This window comes from Sorex fumeus, unplaced genomic scaffold (genome assembly GCF_029834395.1).
Source record: "Sorex fumeus unplaced genomic scaffold, SorFum_2.1 ptg000030l, whole genome shotgun sequence".
NCBI lineage: Eukaryota > Metazoa > Chordata > Mammalia > Eulipotyphla > Soricidae > Sorex > Sorex fumeus.
The window spans coordinates 14695445-14718983 of NW_026606087.1; the positions used below are offsets into that span (position 1 = coordinate 14695445).

General features: G+C 35.1%; 3 protein-coding genes across 4 annotated transcripts; 2 read left to right on the top strand and 1 right to left on the bottom strand.

Annotated features, from left to right (window-relative positions):
• Positions 1-643: 643 nt before the first annotated feature.
• Positions 644-2015, top strand: LOC130025127 (olfactory receptor 51I2-like). 2 transcript variants are annotated; one of them, XM_056116057.1, is made up of 2 exons: positions 644-680; positions 1114-2015. In XM_056116057.1, exons 1-2 carry the CDS (start codon positions 644-646, stop codon positions 2013-2015), a joined length of 939 nt encoding a protein of 312 aa, XP_055972032.1. The 2 variants fall into 2 exon arrangements, with proteins under 2 accessions (XP_055972032.1, XP_055972031.1); XM_056116056.1 differs by lacking the exon at positions 644-680 and having other exon boundaries at positions 1083-2015.
• A 4055-nt stretch (positions 2016-6070) lies between these two features.
• LOC130025456 (olfactory receptor 52Z1P-like) lies at positions 6071-9179 on the top strand. The gene is made up of 2 exons (XM_056116395.1): positions 6071-6092; positions 8221-9179. Exons 1-2 carry the CDS (start codon positions 6071-6073, stop codon positions 9177-9179), a joined length of 981 nt encoding a protein of 326 aa, XP_055972370.1.
• A 10789-nt stretch (positions 9180-19968) lies between these two features.
• On the bottom strand, positions 19969-20928 carry LOC130025126 (olfactory receptor 51G2-like). The gene has a single exon (XM_056116055.1). The coding sequence runs from the start codon at positions 20926-20928 to the stop codon at positions 19969-19971; it is 960 nt and encodes a 319-aa protein (XP_055972030.1).
• Between the last annotated feature and the right edge of the window lie 2611 nt (positions 20929-23539).

Genomic DNA, 23539 nt, shown 5'->3' on the forward strand with positions numbered 1-23539 from the left:
AAGATAATTCTTACTCCTAGATTTTATTTTCTCTCCAAGTTTGTCTGTGAGATCAATACAAGTAGAACAGTTTTCTTTTGAAGCTTTTGATTCACCATGCTCTTTCCAAAGATGCTTATTTCTCTCATTAATTCACTGGAGTTTCAAAATAATCAATGGAAATGGTAAGTGCAAGGGATGGATGATTAGTAAACAGTATCTACTGCCATTACATCATATGGGAGTAATTTATGTCAGCTCACATATAAAATCTATAACCCTCAAGTTGATCTTAGTTATTTATTCAGCTGCTCCACAAACTCAGGTAACCTATTTGGCTTTTACAAAGAAGATTATATATATTATAAAAAATATATAAAATTATAAATACATATAATATATAACTATATATTATATGTGTATATGTTTATGTATATGTAATGTATAATGTAATATGTTATTATACTATACATAATATAATATGCATATGATATATATTATATATAACATATACATAAAGAGAGTATAGTCAGCATTGTATTTTTTAACATTACCATGATATAATGTATTATAGATAAATAATCCAATTTATTTCAGATTTAAAATCATTCTCTGTGAATTTCTAGAAATTCTGTGTGGATTATTTTCATAATCCCCTATGTTCATGTTACTCATTTATCATAATTCCCTGAAAAATATTATAAGCATAAGAATCAGAGAAAATCCTATTCCACTATCATTTTGCTTCTGTTATTCTTTAACCTTCAAACTAATTTTAGATTGTCCTCTCATAGTAACCAGCCACATCTTATAAAAAATATAAGAAAAAATCATGAGCACTGTTTATACGTGATATTTTATGTTGTGATTGAAATTGGTGAAATTAATAAGCTGATCTGATAGTTTCATGCTGTGACTTCTCATATAAAGATGTCTGCATGTGTCTATGTCTATACCTTTGAAAAATGATGGAGGTAATTTGTCCAACAAGCTGCATAAATGTATCATGTAGACACTTCATGAAATAAATAATATGGTGAGGTGATAATCCAGATTCTCTTATTCTATAGATAAGACTGACACAAGTACACTGAGCTTTAGATATGGAATTTTTCAATGATAGCACCTATGGATATTTTCTTCTCACTGGTTTCCCTGGCCTGGAGAACTCACATCCACTGATTTCCATCTTGTTTTGTGTTCTCTACCTAATCGCCTTTATGGGAAATATCACCATTTTAGCAGTTATTCGTGTGGAACAGTCACTTCATGCACCCATGTATCTTTTTCTCTCCATGTTGGCTGCTACTGACCTAGGAATCTGTGTTGCCACCCTCCCCACACTGCTCAAGCTCTTCTGTTTCAATGTTCGTGAAGTGGACTTTGATGCCTGCCTCACTCAGATGTTCTTCATTCATGTATTTTCTCTAATGGAATCAGGCATCCTGCTTACCATGGCTTTTGACCGTTATGTGGCCATTTCCAATCCACTCAGGTATACTACTATTTTGACTAATTCTACCATTGTCAGGATAGGTGGAGGACTTTTGCTGCGAGCTGTAGCTGTCATCTTTCCAGGACCCTTTCTCATTAAGAGGTTGAGGTTTTGTAAGGCCAATGTGCTCTCCCACTCATATTGCCTGCACCCAGATATCATCAAGCTCTCCTGTTCTGATCATCGTATCAACAGCATTTACGGCCTTATTATCATTCTGATCACTTTTGGGGTGGATTCTCTACTCATTCTCCTCTCTTATTTGAAGATCCTAATCACTGTATTAGGTATTGCTTCCAGGGCAGAACAATTCAAGGCCCTCAACACTTGCGTCTCTCACATTTGTGCTGTGCTCCTGGTCTATGTCCCTATGCTGGGGGTATCCATTATTCATCGCTTTGGGAAACATGTTCCACCAGTAGTGCACATTATCATGGGTTATGTATATTTATTGGTCCCTCTTATTCTCAATCCTGTTGTATACTGTATTAAAACCCGGGAGATACGGACCCGTATCATGGGTAGTCTGCTGAAATTATAGCTTAAATGACTTTAGGGCTGCAAGTGTGTGTGAAATAATCTTTATAAAACTAAATTTTTCTTTCTATATTCTGAAAAAATTTTAAATATCCCAGCAATATATTTGAGCCTTTAATTTCTCTCAAGTAACTCAACTAAAATAGATGACAAATAATTGAACATATAAAGTGTGTGTTCTCAATAATCTATACGGTTAGAAGTCACTCATTATTAATAGAAATCTGAAGATTTGTAAAATATTTTAATACAAACTCTAAATAATTATATATCCTGTATACTTTATTATCTCTGTAAAGTTTGCTATTTAATTTTTGATAAGTAAATTCTATAAATATGTTTCCTTAAAAATCTATGTTCACCATTAAAGTTTCACATATTTTTTGGCATGTTCTTGTTTATTTGATATCTATTGCTTAGTTCAAATTTAAAGCTTAGAAAAATGAGTGGAAATATATAGAATAAGTTGAAATAAAATATTAATTGATGTATTGAAATGTTCAGTAACTGTGGTCTTTCTTAATGTAATCATGTTTCCTACTGATTTATGAAATTATGCAGCTAAATTTAAATAAATGCAGTTTTCAACTCAAGAATTATTGTGCAGTGTGTCACTAAGAATATTGATGGACGTAATTTGTATTTTATTTAGACAGCACCTACTTTAAATAATTGCCTTAGAGGAGTCTTTAAAATAAAAGGAAATGCAGCAGTGTTTTACTGCATTGCATCTGCAGTGTGTCACGCTAAAAATGAGAAGTTACTTATAGCACTTTATATGCAAAGGTATAGTTTACTGCACATGTACCAGAAATGCATAATATTTGTAAAAACTGATATGGCAAATCTTGAATTTGTAAGTTAATTAATTGTTTAATTATTTAACAGTTGCTATACATATCATTTTGTTTAGCTTTGTTTATCGTTTTGTTACTGTTTTGTGTTTTCTCTTCCCTGATATATTTTTCTTATTAATTTTTTCCCATAGAATTTGATGTAATTATTTAAGGATATATTTAGATATTTACATTTTATGTATTTAATTTAAATTTGGGGTTTATGAATACCATAGGTCAGACATAACATCAAGTGTGTAAAATGTTCTGTTTTGAGTTAATAGCTATTTAAATTTGAACAGATTGAGAACGTTTTTCATTTTTTCTTCCCCTATTCTGCATTTTGCATTTTGAATATCTTTCTATGAATTTTTGTATGTATGCCTTGATGACAGTTAACTTTGCGTTTTCTTTCTTTTTCTTTCATTTGTCCCTCCCTTATTCTCCCCTCCCTCCCTTCCTCCCCCCTCCCTGCCCCCTCCCTCCTTCTCTCCCTCCCTTCCCCTCATTCCCTCTCTCTTTCCTTCCTTCCTTCCTTCCTTCCTTCCTTCCTTCCTTCCTTCCTTCCTTCCTTCCTTCCTTTATTTGACCTTATTGCTGGATCTAACCTTAGCTAAATTTTGACTTCCTTCCCACCTGACAAAATAAGATACTTGTCTATTAGAACACTCCAGAGTGTAGGACAACATTGGTTTGCCCTTCCTCCCTGGATGCAGGGAGCTTGGGTTTGTTGATTACTTCCCCATCCCGTCAATTACCTTTGTCTCCACAGAGCAAGTACTTTTTGTAAGGACACAAGAAGACAGTTAAAAAGACAAGCCTGTAACGTAGGAGTTCATTGACTCCAGATAATATTACCTCCTGGATATCTGTTCTCTCCACTTAAGCCTCAGTTGCCCTTATTTCCTAGATACTCAAAAGCTGTTTACTTTCTTGATAAACTTTGCCCCAAGTTCTTGGGGTCTGGCCAAAGGCACAGCAGCAATTTTGGGGTGTCTGGAAGTCTGAAGGCGCCATCAGGCTGCTGATGCTCTCGCCTCACAGGTACAGATTGACCTGCTGGTGACACCATACCTCCTGTGGCCCAAAATTCTAAGAAACAACATTTTTAAAGGTGATAACAACTCTTAATGCTAATTAATAAATGATAGAATCCAGTCTGACTATATACAGTTTTATTCCAAGTCTACAACACTGGGGAAAAATAAAACTGTGTATACAAAAAAAATTCAATGGTAATCAAAAGGATTGGGAGGGGAGATAAATGGAAAAAATAAGGGATTTGTAAAGTACTAAGATTGTTGTGTACACCCAAAAGGAGAGAGAGAACACAAGGGATTTCCCTGCCACAGAGGCAGGGTGGGATGGGAGGGATAGGGGTGGGAGGGATATTATCCATGGTGGTGGAAAATGGGCACTGGTGGAGGGATGGGTATTTGATCATTGTATAATAGAAACCCAAGCACAAAAAATTGTAAATCTAAAACTGTATTCATGGTGTTTCACTAATAATAATAAAAAAATAAAATAAAAAAATAAAATTGTTGTGTATGATACTGCCCTGATAGCTTTGTGACATTATACATATGCCATAGAATTTACAATACAAAATTGAGTGTAAACTATGAATTTAAATTTAATAAAAATATTTAAATATAAGTTTATGAAAGGAAACCAATTACATTACTTCAAGAAACTAAAATTTTGGGAAACTGGATTGGTGAGGTAAAGGGATAAAAGTAAACCCTGCTTTCTGCTTAATTTTTCTATAGATCTATAACTGCTCTGTAAAAAAATATTTGGTCACTATTAAATAAAGCAGAAACAACAACAGAAAAAAATACAACTTATTTTTATTTTTATCGTGAAAAGTTCTCCAAAACACAAAACAGAACAGTGATGATATCTGAATACAGAGTATAAAATAAAACTGAAATCAGTTTTCTATATTTTGTTCTTTGTGTGTGTGTATTATTTTTGTTTTGAGGCCACAATTATTGTGTGTGCTCAGATTTATTATTGGCTCTGTGTTTAGGGATCATTTCTGACTATTTCTCTGGTCCTCTATGCATTTAAAAAATCCATTTGAAAGGTTGAATTTCTCAAATATTGTACTATGTTTTTCATGAAATACGACCTCAATAAAACTTAGCGAAGAACAATTGGTAATGCAATGACCTATATTTAAAATAGACTCAAGATTGTCTTTGTCATAAATGACATTTGTTTTTCAGAAACTGAATTTAAAAAAGCATTCAGAGATACAATAATTTTGGTATTGTAGTCTCTAAAAACTACATACTCTATATACTGAGTCAGCAAGAAAAAATAATAAAAAGGTAGAGATATTTTTAAGAAGTTTGGTTTGGCTTTCAGTGATTCTATTTGGAGATAATACCTTCGAGGAAGTAATCAAGGTTAAATGAAGTCATGAAGTATGACTGATGGAATTAACTCATCAAGTATAGTCTCAGTATAGACTCCCTCACTAAAAAACAAATCAGCAAATCATATGATCTTGCACTTCCTGGTATCTAGAAGTGTGAAAATATTGATTTCTTCTGTTCGAATCCAGGTCCCTGGTGTTTGTTATGGAAGCTCTCGCAAACTAAATAGAAGCTGATGAAGAAAGCATGTATTCTACTGGTGTGATGAGGACCAAATAACATAAGAATACTTAGAACTTAAAATCTGCAAAGACACTTGCTTTATGTTTTTTTTTTTAATTGTTGTTATTTTCACTCCCATGGAATACTGGAATACTATTAAAGATCCATATATTTTTAAATTTCTAGCATCAAAATTTACTTATTTTTTATTATTTTTTTTTTGTTTTTTAATGAATCACTGTGAGGTACAGTTACGGACAACTTGGTAAGAATCCTCCACCTAGGTAATAGTCCTTGGGTTGTTTTTAAAAATATCCATGTGCACTAGAGATATATCTATAAATATATTCACACATGTGAATAATTTCTGAGTCCTAAAACCTAGTGGAATGCTACAAACTTTCATGCTTATGTTTCAGTCATACAATGGTCGAGTACCCCATCCCTCCACCAGTGTCCGCTCTCCACCACCAATGTTCCCAGTATCCCTCCCATTCCCCCTTACTCATCCCTTAATCAAAATTTATTTTGATTAGATTTTTTAAACAGAAATTTGGTTTGAGATGAAAAACTACGAGGTATATTTAAGAATTGTAAAATATAATTTAACAAGCATGGACGATAAGTTTAATTCAGGTAATTCAATTACTTACTATGTGTCTCAGGTGTAAAGACAGCCACTCATTATTTCAAACACCCAAAAGGGAATCCTCCACCTAGATAATAGTCCCTGGGTTGTTCTTAAAAATATCCATGTGCACTAGAGATATATCTATAAATATATTCACACATGCGAATAATTTCTGAGTCCTAAAACCTAGTGTAATGCTACGGGAAGTACTAAGAAGATATTCAAGATTTGTAATATAATGTTCTCAGTGTTCTAGAAAAATCATGCCTCTACAAGGTAAATGATAATAAATTATTCTTAAAACTTTGAGTTGTGCCATTAGGATCCCTGGACTTGACTTGTTAACATATACATTAGTCTTGTGACCCAGAGAAAGTCCTTCTATGTTTGAATTCTTTTCTGTGTAAAATTGGGATACTATAAGAACTGCTTATATGGTAGCTATGGTCTTTTAACTAGATAGTCTACATGAGATGCTTAGAATGTTTTTTAGGAAAATATTTAGTGCACTTTGTTTATAGTTTTAATTATTATTTTACCATTGCTGTTATATTCCACTTTTGCTGAGATGATATGTGCTATCTTCAATTTAACTATGATGATGTTTGGTGTGATTGTTATAAGCAAAACTAGACACTGCTGGGAAAAAAGTAGAAAAAAATGAAGTAAAGCTTCATTCTTTGGTGACAAAAAAAGTGAATTCACTTTTATGGTTTTAACCAAATAATCACCGAAAGTATCATTCTCTTTGTTTTCATGAAAAAGAACTTTATGTGCTCTGTATTTGGCATATGATGAGATTTTTTTTCTCTCCTTAATTGTGAGTGTGCCCGTGTGTGTGTGTGTGTGTGAGAGAGAGAGAGAGAGAGAGAGAGAGAGAGAGAGAGAGAGAGAGAAGAGGTGGGGGAGAGAGAAACAGAGAGGGAGAGAGAAACAGAGAGAGAGAGAGAAAAACAGAGACAGACAGAGACAGAGACAGAGACAGAGAGAAGAGAGATTGTCAATGGTGAAGGGGAGAAAAACAGTACTAAAATTTGGTGTGTACTCTATTTTTTGTTAAACATAAGCATTGGGAAAATATAAAAAGAATTTTAGCTAACTAAAACTATTGAAGACACCTAGAAATGCAGGATAGTTTTACATCTACTTGACAGCATGAAACCTGTAAAAATATTAGGTATTAGTGACTCTTATTAGAAGAAGCAGCATTATTTAAAACTTTGAAATTTCTTAAGGAAGAAATCAAAAATATAATTTTGCTGGTAAATACACAGTTTATTGACAAAATCACAGAATGTGGCTAACTAGAGCAGTTGAAAAACTGTTTTCTAGCTCTAGAAAATGAATGACTTTATGTTTAAGGTAATTGTTTAGAGGGAAAAAGCTATTTTTTCTTAATTTTTTTAAGATTGATAAGGGCCAGAGCAATGATACAAAGACTAATGTTCTTGCCTTGCTCATGGCTCGCCTTGGTTTGATCTCCAGCACGCCATATGGTTCTGCTAACAAGATGACACCAGAAATGATCCTTGAAAGAGAAGCCAGGAGTAAGCCCTGAGCACTGCTGTGTGTTACCCCTGAAACAAACAAATAAATAAAAATGGCAGGTATGTTTTTGCTATTTTGTTTTTTAATTCTGTTTCTTTTTTACAAATGAAATATTATTCTCTTAGTCATGAATGTAAAAATTTCAGTTACCCTTAGAAAGATATCATCGATACTACTTGAAAGATATCATAAAAGTTAAGGTACAAGTCTTCAATTTGGCCAACGCTAGTAGACTTCAGATACCACGTGATATCCTGAGCATCACCTGGAATACTGGCCCTTAGATGAAATCAATGGCCCAGTTGAAAGGTTGATTAGTAATCACCAGGAGGGACCACTGGTCCTTAGGAAGAACTCTTTCCCAAATTGCAATTATTCTTTTAGAAATATGGAACAGTATTGTGTAATTATGAATCTTTACTGGTTTACCTACGATCATTTCATATCTTAGTAACCTTTCTTAGGTTATTTTTTCTCCTTCTAATTCATCATACCAAAGCTCATGCTTAGAACTTCACTATGAGGGATAGTGAGTGATAAATATTCATTCATTCTTTTCTACTGATTTTGTTTTTCACGTGACAGACTTTGGCCATCTTTCCATAAGAGCATCCAATTATACAGCTACTCAATTTACTGATTTCCTACTGACTGGAGTCCCTGGATTAGAAGATTTCCAAATCTGGATCTCAATTCCTTTCAGTTTTATGTACCTTTTGGCTGTGATAGGAAATGGTCTAGTTATGGCAGTGGTGGCCTGGGACAGGAGCCTCCATGAACCCATGTATCTCTTTCTTGCCATGCTGGCACTGAATGATGTCTTCCTTTGCACTGTCACAGTGCCCAAAATGCTGGTTATCTTCTGGCTGGGTCCCTCCCCATCAACTTTCGCTGCCTGTCTTACACAGATGTTCTTTGTCCATGGTCTGTTCCTCTCTGAATCTGCGGTTCTGCTGGCCATGGCTTTTGATCGTTATGTGGCTATCTGTGCACCACTTCATTATGCAACTGTACTTACAAGCTCCCTCATTGGCAAAGTGGGACTTGCTCTGGTGGCTCGAAGTGTGGTTGTGGTTGTCCCAGGAGTTCTCCTTATTCTAAGGTTGCATTTCTGCAGGAGCAATGTTATTCACCATACCTACTGTGAGAACATGGGCATTGCCAAGCTGGCCTGCAATAGCTTTGTCCCCAATAGCATTTATGGACTCACTGCTGCTTTTCTCACCACTGGACTGGATTTTGTGCTTATCTCACTATCCTACTGGCTAATCCTCAGAACAGTCTTCCAACTGCCTTCTAAAGAAGCCCGGGCAAAGGCCTTTGGAACCTGTGGAGCACATATATGTGTAATCTTAATATTCTACACACTGGCCTTCTTTTCTTTTTTTACCCATCGCTTTGGAACTCGTGTGCCCAGGCATACCCTTATTCTTCTGGCAAACCTCTACTTACTAATACCACCCACCATGAATCCCATTGTTTATGGCGTAAAGACAAAAGAGATAAGGATGCGAGTTTTAGGTTTCTGCAACCAACCAAAATAACCCAAAGATCATGAAGCAACAAGGTACAAGAGAGTCAAAAGTGGAGGAACATGCTTGCATGTCATCTCCATCAATCTGGGCTGATCAATCCTAAACATTATATGAATGTTCAAGTTGTTAAATGTACTTTTTGGAGTGTCTTGAAAATACTTAAATGGTAAATGTACTATTTATAAGAATAGCATATTCTTATATTATTTTGGTAAACATACTATTTATAAGAATATAAGAATGGCTGCTTTTAAATACCATGTGAAATCAAGCAAATATAAATCACGTTATTTTAAGGAAATAATGTTTCATTGTTTTAAATTATTGTATTAAATGACTGTGTGTCCATTGGGCTAATATTTTGCAGAAATGCTTCATATAGCAGAAAACAGTAAGCACTAATTTGGGGAAGTGATAAGATATGTCATTGTTATTTTGTTGCTATTGTAATTTCTTATAAAGGGCTTTCTGCATCATTAACATGATTACAGTATAATTCAAGAATAACACTTAATTTTATAAAGAAAACAGCTTCCCTAATGAAAAGATATTAAAATATAAAAGTCAAATATAATTTGGACAATTACTGTTTGAACAGATATTCCAAGAACGCAGAGAATGCTGTTAAAAAGTCAGGTACATAATTATGAATTTATCAATTGGTAATAAGATTCCAATATCCCCTAAATTATGAATCCACAAACAACTGAATGGATATTTCATATTATAACTGTAGACAAAAACAAGTGAACTTGTTTGTGTGTGAGGAGAAGAGTGCTTTTTTGAGCCATGCTCATTTTTTGTTTGCTCTAAGTTTATTCTTGACTCTGTGCACAGGGTTTATTTCTGACTGTATTTAGAAATTATGTATGATACCAGGGAATAAACTCATGTTAGTCACAATGAAGACCAGAGATTTCATTGTTGTATAATTTCTCTGGTCCCAAGGTATCTTGTTTTTATAAAATTGCTTGCAAGCACTAGAATTCAGCTTGGCTAATGTAAAAAATCAAGATTATGCTTCTGCTTTTGATTTACAATACTACCATGTAGCACTGTAGCACTGTCCACCCATTGTTCATCGATTTGCTCAAGTGGGCACCAGTGACGTCTCCATTGTGAGACTTGTTACTGTTTTTGGCATATTGAATATGCCATGGGGAGCTTGCCAGGCTCTGCCATGCGGGCAGTATACTCTCGGTAGCTTGCCAAGCTCTCTGAGAGAGATGCAGGAATTGAACCCGGGTCTGCCGTGTGCAAGGCAAACTCCCTAACTACTGTGCCGTCACTCCAGCCCTAGGCATCATTTACTAAGAAAAATACATTCCATTGAGTTTTCAGAAACTTAACTGTCAAATAGTATTATAGCCAAGGATATCAGTAAAGATGAGCTTACTATATAAAATACTGTAAGATATTTACTAATGATCGTTCAGACACTGAGTCTGAAGACTTACCAACAGCCAAAAATGACAGCAACCATGCTGACATATGGATAGCTGTCATGGGTATTATATGAGCACAAAATGAAGAGGAAAAGTACTAAAGCCAACCATTGTACTTTAAAACTTGTATAATATATGTATACATATATATGAAAGAACAATGTATATGAAGCTTTTATGAATATGTACATGAATGTGTCCAAGAAAATACTCAAAGCCGAACCAGAAAGATAGGCTAAGAGTTAAGTGCTGGCCTTGCATGCAGTGGACCCAGGTGTGATCCCTGGCCCCTCAAATGGTCCCCTGAGCAATGCCAAGCATGAGCCCTAAACACAAGTTTGGAGTAAGCAAAAACCACAAACAAAAAAGAATATTGAAAGAAAAAATAGGCAGCCAAAATATAAAGTAAACCGGAAGCACAGAGCTAGCAATAAATCCTGAGCACCACGGGTTATAACCCAAGACAAACAAAAGAAGTAATAACAGAAAGAAAATGAGTAGCTGCTTAGAAATGTCCAACTAGAGGGTGCCTGGGTAATAGTTCAGTGGGTAGGACTCTTTCTTGCTTTGCATGCAGCTAACCAGGATTTCATTCCCGCTCTCCCTTATGTTCCCCTGAGCCCTGTCAGGAGTTATCCTCAAATGCAGAGCCAGGAGTAAACCTTGACCACCATTGGGTGTGGGCCCAAAACAAAACAAAACAAAACAAAACAAAACAAAACAAAACAAAACAAAACAAAACAAATATACCCCCCAAACTGTCCAGGGGACCTGAGCAATAGTATGCAAGTCTTTTTCTTGCAGGTGGCAGACCTAGGCTTGATTTCCCTCTTCTCCCTGCGCCTCCCCCATCCAAATGATCCACGGAGCACCAGATGTAGCTCCAAAGTGTAAGAAAAAACAACTAGCATTAAGTGTAATAGAAAGTAATACGACCAAGGTTGAATGAATCATGCAAATGTACGTACATGATACTGTACGTGGTTGTCAAAACTTTTACAAAGTATATTTTTAAAAAAGAATACAGGGCCAGGGTGATGGTTCAAAGGGCTGAAACAGGGCCAGAGAAATAACAAAGTGGGTAGAGTGTTTGCTTTGCACACAGATGACCCGGATTTGATTCCCAGCAACCGATATGGTCCCCCAAGCATCACCAGGAGTAACCCCAAGCATTGTCGAGTGTGACCCAAAAAGCCAAAAAGTTTTGGGGGGAGTAAAGCACATGCTTCGCATGTGGGACCCTTGGTTTGGTACTCGGTGCAAATAGTTCCTAGAACTATTGGGACTGATCTCTGAGCACAGGAGTCGCCTCTGTGCACTGGAGGTGTGGTCCAAAAACAAGAAAATGAGGATGTTTCAAACTGAGGAAGAGAAAAGAGGGGGATTCTTGGTAAGAATTTATGGCCAGACAAAGGACAGGTAAGACTTACCAAGACAGATTTTTTGGTATCACATTAACATCTTTCTGTTAGTATCTCAGTTTACTTTGTATAGCTGTTTCTTTTCTAAAATAGGAAATTGAAAGTTTGGCATGTTCTTTACTTTTAGACTTGACACCTATGGAGTAATCTGAATTCTTTAACCCAGAATACAAACATATCACCCATTTATTCATGCATTCACAACGTCTGTCATTCAGTTCTTTAACATAGTTTATTAAGGAGAATTACCCATTTAGAATATGTAATTCCCAATGTTTTAAAAGATATATTTTATGAATATAACTAATTATAAATGATAAGACAAAATCTAGTACATAATAATAATATCAAAAGCATGTTTGTATTACATTTGGCATGTGTGGGAGCCATCCCTATTTTGTGTTCTATGGAATATAGCAGCTTTCCCATTGGTATTCAGAAGATCTTGTGGTGCTGGGAACAAAACCTGGGTCTTTTGCATGCAAACCATGCACTCAACTCTTGGATCTACCTTTCGGCTCCATTAATAAATATCCCTTTTTATTTTTTTAAATTTAATCACCATTATATACATGATTACAAAGTTGTTCATTATTTTCAGTCATACAATGTTCTAAAACATAACCCTTGTATATTTTCCCAACACCAATGTTCCCAGTTTCCATTCTACCACCCTCCATCTCCTTAATAATGATATTTAAATTTTAAAGTCAAGCTCTCTGTGTATATATTCTCAGTAAATGTTTTTCTAGTACATAATAGTCAAAATATGGGATGAGATAGTTTAGATATATTTCTGTTAGTAAAAATAAGTGACAAAATTTTAAGTGACAAAAATTCTTGGGTAACACAAGATCTAAGAAAGATATATTCAGCACATAAATACCAAAATCAAATTAGTTTAATTTGATGTTCTTAGTTGAGAACAATTTTAATAGTTAAATGATTCATATTAAGCATATATATAGATGATGTTTAATTGTGCATCATTTATCTCAGGGTTTATTTTAACTTGTTATGTAAATAATATTGCCTAATTTTTATACTCATATATCTTTATTGTTTAGCATTGATGTTCTATAGTTTAGCAAGTGAATGTGCTTAATGATTGGGGCAAATATTATTCCAGACAATTAATAGGATAATAATAGGTAAAATGCCATGGTGAAATAGTATTGCTTGTAGGATTATTTGTTTTGCATGTGCCTTCTATGGTTCTCTGAACTACACTAGGAGTGATTCCTGAGCACAGAGCAGAAGTAAGGCCTGAGCATCACTGGGTATGGACCAAAAACTAAAATTAAAAAGAAAACAGGGAGAATAGAAACTTAAGGATAAAAAACAAACTCCAGAAATAATTTGACCTAGTACATATGAATGATATTTGAAATTCTAATTTGTTAATCAATAAGAAACTCTTATTATATGAAATATACTACAAATTTATATAGATTTATGACAAGTCAAGTATTTTATTATGAAGTTTTATTTTATAATATCTGAGCTTCTTTTTTCTCCAAAGAATCATCAGTAGGGAAAAAAAAGCACACTAGTTCCAAAATATTATGATTTGTAAGGCACTCCTAAGTAAAGCTGCATTTCAAATTCAGTGGTCAGTCTTTGGGTAAGACCATAAGCCTACAGCAAGCATCATCCTCAATGGGGAAAAACTGAGAGCCTTCCCTCTAAGATCAGGGACGAGAAAAGGATGCCCACTCTGTCCACTGCTGTTCAATATAGTACTGGAAGTACTTGCAATAGCGATTAGGCAAGAAAAAGATATTAAGGGCATTCAGGTAGGAAAGGAAGAAAAAGTTGCAGGCTATAAAATCAATACACAAAAGTCCATGGCTTTCCTATATGCAAGCAGTGAGAGAGAGGAAAGCTACATGAAAAAAACAATCCCATTCACAATTGTGCCCCAGAAAATCAAGTACCTAGGAATCAGCTTAACTAAGGAAGAAAAGGACCTGTACAAAGAAAACTACAAAACGCTACTTCAGGAAATAAAAGAGAACATGAGGAAATTGAAAGATATCCCCTGCTCATGGGTCGGGAGACTTAACATTGTCAAAATGGCAATACTACCGAAAGCATTGTATAAATTCAATGCAATTCCTATAAAGATACGTATGACATTCTTCAAAGAAATGGAGCAAACACTCCTGAAATTTATATGGAACAATAAGCCCCCACGAATAGCTAAAGCAATTCTTGGGAAAAAGAAAATGGGAGAAATCAACCTCCCTAACTTCAAACTGTACTACAAAGCAGTAATAATTAAAACAGCATGGTACTGGAACAAAGGCAGAACTGCAGACCACTGGCACATGGTTGAATACACTGACATGTCCCCTCAATCATATGATCATCTAATCTTTGATAAAGGTGCAAGAAATGTGAAGTGGAGTAAGGAAAGCCTCTTTAACAAATTGTGCTGGCATCACTGGACGGCTACATGCAAAAAAATGGGCTCAGAACTCTGCCTAACACCATGTACAAAAGTAAGACCAAAATGGATTAAAGACCTCAACATCAGACCAGACACCATAAGGTACATTGAAGACAAAGTTGGCAAAACCCTCCACGGCATTGAGGCTAATGGTATTTTCAAAGATGCCATGCCACTGGCCAAGCAAGTGAAAACAGAGTAAGATAAATGGGACTATCTTAAACTAAGAAGCTTCTGCACCTCCAAAGAAACAGTGACCAAAACACAAAGACAGTCTACAGAATGGGAAAGGATATTCGCCGAATACACATCTGACAAGGTGTTGATATCAAGGATATACAAAGTACTGGTTGAACTCCACAAGAAGAAAACATCCAACCCCATCCAAAAATGGGGCAATGAAATGAACAGAAACTTTCTCAAAGAAGAAATCCGAATGGCAAAAAAGCACATGAGAAAATGCTCTACATCATCAATCATCAGGGAGTTGCATATCAAAACCACAATGAGATACCATCTCACACCCCAGAGATTGGCCCACATTCAAAAGAACAAAAGCAACTGATGCTGGCGTGGATGTGGTGAGAAAGGGACACTCCTTCACTGTTGGTGGGAATGCCGACTAGTTCAGCCCTTTTGGAAAACAGTATGGACGTTTCTCAAAAAATTAGAAATTGAGCTCCCATTTGACCCAGTGATACCACTCCTGGGAATATATCCCAGAGAGGCAAAAATGTGTAGTAGAAGTGACATCTGCACTTGTTTGTTCATTGCAGCACTCTTCACAATAGCCAGAAACTGGAAGAAACCTGAGTGCCCGAGAACAGATGACTGGTTAAAGAAACTTTGGTACATCTACACAATGGAGTACTATGTAGCTCTTAGAAAAGATGAAGTCATGAAATTTACGTACAAGTGGTACTACATGGAAAGTATCATGTTAAGCGAAATGAGTCAGAAAGAGAGGGATAGACATAGAAAGATTGCATTCATCTGGGGGATATAAAGTAACAAAATATGAGATTAATGCCCAAGAATAGCTGAGATCAACACCAGGAGGATTACTTCATAGCTTAGAGGCCAGCGAGGTATTCTAGGGGAAAGGGCAGTTCAGATAGAGAAGGGAGCACCAAATAAAGGGTGTTTGGAGGATCCTCCCAGGAGGGGAGATGCATGTTGAAAGTAGACTATGGACTGAACATGTTTGCCACTCAATTCCTCTTTTGCAGACCACAACACCCAAGAGGAGAGAGAGAACAAAAGGGAATGCCCTGCCACAGAGGCAGGGTGGGAGGGGAGATGGGGGGGGATATTATCCATGGTGGTGGAAAATGGGCACTGGTGGAGTGATGGGTATTTGATCATTGTATGACTGAAACACAAGCACAAAGATTTGTAAATCTACAACTGTACCTCATGGTTCTTCACTAAAAAAAAAAAAAGAATAGTAGCACATTTTAAATAACTAAATATTACTCCAGGGGTTTATTATTAATAACAAAAATGATTCAAATTGTTAAAACCATGAATTTAAAAAATACATAAACATTTAATTGTATCTCCCTGGAAATAGATGACAAAGCATGAAGCTTTGTCAAATCAGGTAAAGCATGACAGATCAGGTAAAGCATGACAAATCAGGTAAAGCAGGACAAAGCGTGTCCAATCAGATAAAGCATGACCAGATGGACTCACGCATCCTGTCTAGATAGTGTGAAGGATGATTAAGTTCCCTGCCAGTCCAATAAAATAGAGGAGACAGAATGTAACGGAAGTCACATAATGCTACATCTCATAGCTTAATGTACTTGTGATATAGAATGTACAGGACAGGGGTTGGAGTTTTTCTTTCTGTCACCACTAGTATGCTATTCTCTTCATGCCATCATCTTTATAGTTTATTGAAATCTCTACTTATAATCAGATTCTTCTCTGTGCACTAAGGGTGAAGGCCCATCCACATTTTCCCTGTACCTAAGTTATTTTGAAGATACTACCCAGGGAAGAACCCACACAATCTTTTCTAGGTTGTTTTGATTTTGGGTCAGTGAAACATATTCTGCAGTGCTTCAGGAAGCACATGGTGCCAGGAGTAGAATTTGGTACTCATAATCAAAGCATGCACTCCACTTCCATGAGTCATCACATTATTCCTAATTTAGGTTTGAATTTTATAGTTTTTGTTTTTTGGGGGGCCATAGCTGATGCCTTGCACACAGCCAACATGGCCGACCCAAGTTCGATTCCTCTGCCCCTCTCGGAGAGCCCGGCAAGCTACCGAGAGAATCTGTCCCGCACAGCAGAGCCTGGCAAGCTCCCGGTGGTGTATTTGAGATGCCAAACACAGTAACAACAAAGTCTCCAATGGAGACGTTACTGGGCCCGTTCAAGCAAATCGATGAACAACGGGAGGATAGTGATAGTGATAGTGATAGCTGATGGTGCTCAGGTATCATTCCTGACACGATACAGGTTACGACATGAGGATTCAGAGATTGAACCTGGGTCAGCTGCCTAAAAGGTAATCGCCTTATCCACTGTATTACGACTTTGGTCCAAAATTTTTAAATTTTAGTTAGAAAATTTCTAGACAAGGTTATATTTTATATCAGCATTTTAAGACATTTATAAGTAATATTGCAGTATAACATTTTTGGATTTGTTGTACATTATTATAAATAAAAATGTGTGTATGTTATATTGTGCTTACCCTAATATCCAGCTGTGTTCTACACTATGCAATTGACCCCCTTACCAGATATTTTTCTTCCCTTTGGGAAATCACTAATTTGATAGGTACTCTAATAATTTTATTTTACTTATTTTTCTTCCCTTTGGGAAATCACTAATTTGATATGTACTCTAATAATTTTGTTTTACTTAGTATATTTATTTGACCTGAGCAATAGCACAGTGGTAGAGCATTTGCCTTGCATGCGGCCGCCCCGGCCTACCTAGGTTCAATTCCTCCGCCACTCTCAGAGAACCCAGCAAGCTACCGAGAATATCTCGCCTTCACGGCAAAGTCTGGCAAGTTACCCATGATGTATTTGATATGCCAAAAACAGTAACAACAAATCTCATAATGGAGACGTTACTGGGCCTGCTCGAGCAAATCGATGAACAAAGGGAAGACAGTGCTACAGTGCTACATTTATTTGTTTGGCTTGTCTACCTATCACCTGAGTAAAATATTATATAATTTTTCTTTCTTTATAATACATATTTCATTAGGTGTGGTAGCCAAATCAATTTTGCTACAAATCAGCTTTTTTGAATTTTTAATTACTCATAGACTATTTTTTAAATATGCCCTTTCTGAGTTAAAAGGCATTTTCAAAACACTCAAAGGTATCTACATAGATTATTAAGAAATGTATTGGTCGGTATTGTTTAAATTATTATTGACATACTTCCAACCACATAATGATGGCACTGGTCTGGTTTCTAAAGATAGTGAACATTAATATAATTTGGTAGAAATTAGTATCATTAAGCTATAGTCTAAAAAGGAGCAATACAGAAAAATGCAAGTTATAATTATAATAAAGGGTAAATTTACGTTCAATTTATAAGATAATATATAACATAAATAAAATATAATTGATCATGATTTAAGGTTTAAAAATGTTTTTTCTATTATATCTTATAACTGATTGGTAATATTAAGAAAATCTTGTGGTGCCAAGGATTGATCTTGGCTTAGTTGCATGCAAGGCAACCTTAATCCCTGTATATCTCCCCAGCCCCGAGAATGAAGGAAGATTTATTTTAAGAAGTGCGGTTGCTTGATCAAACAGAAGTTCAATTCCTATATTATTTTTAGGAATTTCCATATTTTTCAGAAAAGCTGAACCAGTCTACAGTCCCACCAGCACTGAAAGAGAATCCCTTTCTCCCCACAGCCATGCCAGCACTGATTGTTCTTGTTCTCTTCTTCTTTTTGCTCTGTCAGTCTTTGCGTTATAAAATGACATCACATTGTTGTTTTGATACACATTTCTCTGATGAATAGTGATGTAGAGCATTTTCTCATGTGTCTTTTGTCCATTGGTAATTCTTCTTTGAGGAAGTTTCTGTTTATCTCTTCTCCCCACCTTTTGACTGAGTTGGATCTTTCTTAGATATGGGACATAAGAAAGATAATGGTGGAATAACATCATGTATATGATATCTTAAAGTGTTTTTCACCTTCATTCTGTGTGTTGTAAGATTTTCAACTAAGAACATTTTCCATATAGTTATATGTAAATATATGTTCAATTATGGCCAGCTTAAAAGTTCTAAAGTTTCATGTAATTAAAATAATTACATAAAAATTTTGTTATCACTTATATATTTCAAACAAAGTTATATAATTTACATGTATGTAATATTATACTACAAATTGTCATGAATATAAATGTAAACCATCACACAAAAATAAGTCTCTACAAATGCTCTTATGAAAAATATCAAAATTTTTGTTTATAAGTTTAAAATTACTTATTACTTATACTTTTAAGTGGCTGGTTCCAATTCAGTTCTCAGTATCACAGAACCCATACCCAAAGCTGTCAAGATTATGTCTCATTACCCTCAACCAAGAACGGAAAATTAAGTTCTGGGCCTCAAGCTGCAGTTTTGTAGGACATGACCTGCCCGGAGCCCTGAATCACTGAGGATGGGGCAGTGCTCATGTGGAACGTTCAGCACACACCAGGTCTGACTTCTCCAACATTGCCCAGTGACAAAAGCAAGGGGAAAAAAACAAAAAAAGTTCTTATCTTTCTAAGTGGAAACAGATCATGCACAAATTTTTAAATGATGTATATAATACATCATGAATATAAATAACTTATGAAATTACATATTATCAACAAAACATTTAATGAAAGTAATGTAGGTTAGTAAGACATTTATAAGTGATAAAGGTGATAATATAAAATTCTCTGATAACTATTGTATCAAATAAGTAAGTTAATTATTTTTAAGAACACCTCATGTAGGAAATGACCTAATTCTAATAAGTTTGGAATTATAAATATGAAATATTAGAGGGAAATTATTTCTAACTCACTCAACATGAACATAATCATAGATAAGCACACTCAAGAAGAACTGTTTTTTGTTTATTTAATTTTGGGGATTTTTTGGCTGTATTTGGTGGCACTCAGGTCTAACTCCTGGCTCTGTGCTTGGAATCACTCCTGGTAGTGCTCAGGGGATTATATGGGATGCTGGGGATCTATCCTGGTCTTCCAAGTGGAAGGCAAGTGTGACACTCACTAGAATATCACCCCTGCCCAAGAAAAATATGTGAATAATTCTAACGTGAGTCTATTCTAATCACTTTTAGAATCTTTACCTGAAACTCAGTTGACTTAATTTCTATTCTCTAAATATTCTGTGTTAATACAGTGGTGCTAAAGATACCCAGATCAACAGTTCACTATACATCTGCAACACCGAGAGAGGTGAGCATTGTACTGAGGAAATACCTACATCAATGATGATCTGATGTTTTTAGGGAGAATCAAATGCAGCATTCCTTGGCGGATCTGCTTGGTTTTCACACTGTAGATGATTGGGTTCAGGACAGGTGGAACAAATAAGTAGACATGAGCCATGAAGATATGGATTAGTGGGGAAGAGTGTTTAGCAAAACGATGAATAATAGAGAGCCCAATCATAGGAACATACAAAATGAGCACAGCACAGATGTGGGATGCACATGTGTTGAGGGCTTTAAGCCTCCCCTCTCGTGATGAAATTTTTAATACGGAATGAAGAATAAACACATAAGACACAAAAATACCCAGACAATCTATGCCCCACAGCACAATGACAACACCCAATCCATACATAACATTGAACTTGATATCAGCACAAGCAAGGCGGATGATGTCCTGGTGCAGACAATAGGAATGAGACAGAACGTGGGAGCGACAGAATGGTAAGAAGGCCAGTCGGATCAATAGTGGAACTAAAGGTAAGGAACTCCTAAGAAAGGATGTGACTCCAATTTTGATGATAAGTCTTGGGGTGAGAATAGTAGCATACCTCAGAGGATGGCAGATAGCCACATACCGGTCAATGGCCATGGCCAAGAGCACAGATGATTCAGTGAAGGAAAAAGTATGTATTAAAAACATTTGGACTACACAGGCATCAAATTGAATTTCCCTGGAAATAGACCATAAAACTCTGAAAAGGGTTATCATTGTGGGTATGGACATGCACATATCAGTGAAAGAAAGCATGGCCAGGAAATAGTACATGGGCTCATGGAGCCTGGGGTCTGTTCGAACTATATGCATGATGGTGCAGTTTCCTGTTATTCCAATAAGGCAAAGGAGACAAAATGGGATAGAAATCAAGTGGTGATATTCCTCATAGCCAAGGATACCTGTGAAATAGAATGTGGAGGACAAACTACTGCTGGAGTTTAAAGCTGCCATGGGGATTGCTGTTAAATCACAATCCAGTTTCACAATAACTCCGGTGCTAAAGGCAGTGAGAAAATCAGCATCTATAACACAGAAAAGAAAACTTCATTGCTTACTGTGATTCTACTAAACTTTATATTCATAATGTTCCTCATTCTTTCACATATTGTTGATGGAGTTAGTAATGAAGGTATCCATTCATAACCATAAATACATTTACTCCTGTTTTGCTGATATATAAGCCTACTTTTCTTTTCTATAACTCACAGCATGTATTCTAAATGCACTATCCAGTCAGACACCCACACAATCTCTTCTCAACTATCTTCTGAAATTTGTAGTTTAGTTTTTTAAACATTCTTGACCAGTCTTACTTGTTTTGTTTTAACCATTGTGTTTTTCTATTGATTCTTTAAGTGATTTTCACAAATATTTTTTTCTAACTAGGTGTGATAATCTTATCAAAATGTAAACAAGTAAAGTTCCTTATAGACATCTACAATATAGAGTTCTGCATAATCATTTTGAATTAATCATCTCCATTTCTCTCTTTAAATGTCACAGGCCTGTTTTCTAAAGAGAGCCAAATATGAAAACCAATTTCATATTGAATTAACATTATAATAACTGCATATTGGAAAAAATAACATAAGTACAAAATCCAGTACTTAAAACTCATAAAATATTTTTAATGTGATGCCCTTATTATATATTCTAAACACTAAAAATGTTCAAAGCAAAATAGAATTGATGTCTAATGTTACGTTATCAGAATATTTTAACTATTCCCTTTGGAAATTATCAGTCACTTAGAGATGACATGTAAATGATCAGTGATTTAAGGTTCTCCCTAAAATTATGCAAAATGATATAATAGTAAAATCATCTTAGCATCCTAAATGACACTAAATCTTTTCTAATAAGTCCAAAGAAGAATAAAATTACTATTACTATTATTATTATTATTTTAAGAATAAACTTATTTTCTCTAATTAGATGCCTATATTTCCTTTGTGAATGTGGTAAAATTTTCAGAATCAATAAGCTGCCACATAAAATTAAATTTTTTTATCACTTTCTGAGTATTGTGCTTGCTAAAATATTGTCTCAAGTTTATAAGCTAAGCAGATTGATTACTTTGTAAATTATAGAAGTTTTATTTCCTCATATTGTAAACTCAATTTCGTCCCTTTGGAAATCCCAAATCCCATACAATGTCATTCAGGTACATATAAATAAATCACAATAAACCAAATAGTTTTTTGTTTTGAACCACATCAAGAGGTGCTCAAGGTTTACTTGACACTCAGGAATATTTTCTGGTGGTGTAGAAGATTTAACCCTGGTTGGTTGCATGCAAAGATAGCATCTTAATGCCCAAAATTCATCAATCTGCTTTTGTTCAACCTCACTGATTTAGATTGTATCTCTAAGATTGTGGCTCCTTACCATGAAGAAATAGGTTGATGTAGTTGAAGTGACAACTAAGATATCTGATCTGAAAATCTTCCTGAAACCATTCTATGAATTTTATGAGATCTTCAGAAAACATTTGATCACCACTTTACACATTCAGGTATGTTCTACATAACATCAATCTATGTTATATTTTGGGTTTAGCACTTGCTTAGTTTTTTACTTTGAATAAAAGATTTAAAAATTCCCTATATCGAAATGTCAAAGTTTCTTTCTTTGTAAAATGAGAATATGCAGCATATGATAGGATTGTGATCAGGAAAAATAAAGGATTGTGGGTGAAATACTTAGCATGAGAGTTAACAACACAATAAACTTAAAACAGTGATGATGATGATGATGATGATGATGATGATGATGATGGAGACTTCAGTAACAACAATGATGAAACAATACTAACTGTAATAACAAATATTTGAATTATAATAAGTGTAAAAATGATTGAGGAAGTCTAAATTACTTCTTTAAAATACAAAAATTATGACAACAACAACAAGAGTGGTCATATTACACTGGTGAATTAAACTGATGACTGGGAAGTGGATTGCATTAGATTTTTTAAATTTTATGTCATAAAGAATACATTCAGAGATATAAATTACCATGACCAAACATAACTACTTGATGATTTTATTTAGGAGATCGTGTATGGGAAATCTGTCAGTATAAGAAATAGGATTCTTAGCAATGCTAAACCCAAAAGCTGATAATCTAAGTAGACACACATATAATTTGAATACCCATACAATGATATTTTCTATATTCATATATTCACCAGTGTCTGTGATGTGTTATTTCACAACTCTGAGTTATAGTACTGGTGATTGTGCTAAGCTTAACTCATTTTGCTTCTGGTTCTATAATTACAAACACTTCTCCAGGTGTCTTGTGATCTTTCTCACCATTTCCTATGGGAAGCAAAACATAAACTTCATAAACTAAAACATAAGAACTTGCAAATGGGGTAAAGATGTGAGTTATAATTAGGTTCATATAAAATGATTAATCTTTGTATTGCAATGGAGTTTGAAGGCTAGCTAGTATCATTCTAACATTATCCTAGAAATCTTCCTCTGTTACATCTAAAAAAATTAGTACCATATGTTTTGTAAGTATGACATATATACTTAGACATATTACCTACCTT

What these genes read in the sequence shown, in the direction of transcription:
- LOC130025126 (XM_056116055.1), bottom strand. Translation starts at nt 20,928, where the DNA reads ATGGCAGCTTTAAACTCCAGCAGTAGTTTGTCCTCCACATTCTATTTC.
- LOC130025127 (XM_056116057.1), top strand. Translation starts at nt 644, where the DNA reads ATGTTACTCATTTATCATAATTCCCTGAAAAATATTA. An exon ending in TAATTCCCTGAAAAATATTA is followed by an intron (nt 681 to 1,113) that starts TAAGCATAAGAA and finishes GCACCTATGGAT; the next exon opens with ATTTTCTTCTCACTGGTTTC.
- LOC130025456 (XM_056116395.1), top strand. Translation starts at nt 6,071, where the DNA reads ATGGACGATAAGTTTAATTCAG. An exon ending in GGACGATAAGTTTAATTCAG is followed by an intron (nt 6,093 to 8,220) that starts GTAATTCAATTA and finishes TTCACGTGACAG; the next exon opens with ACTTTGGCCATCTTTCCATA.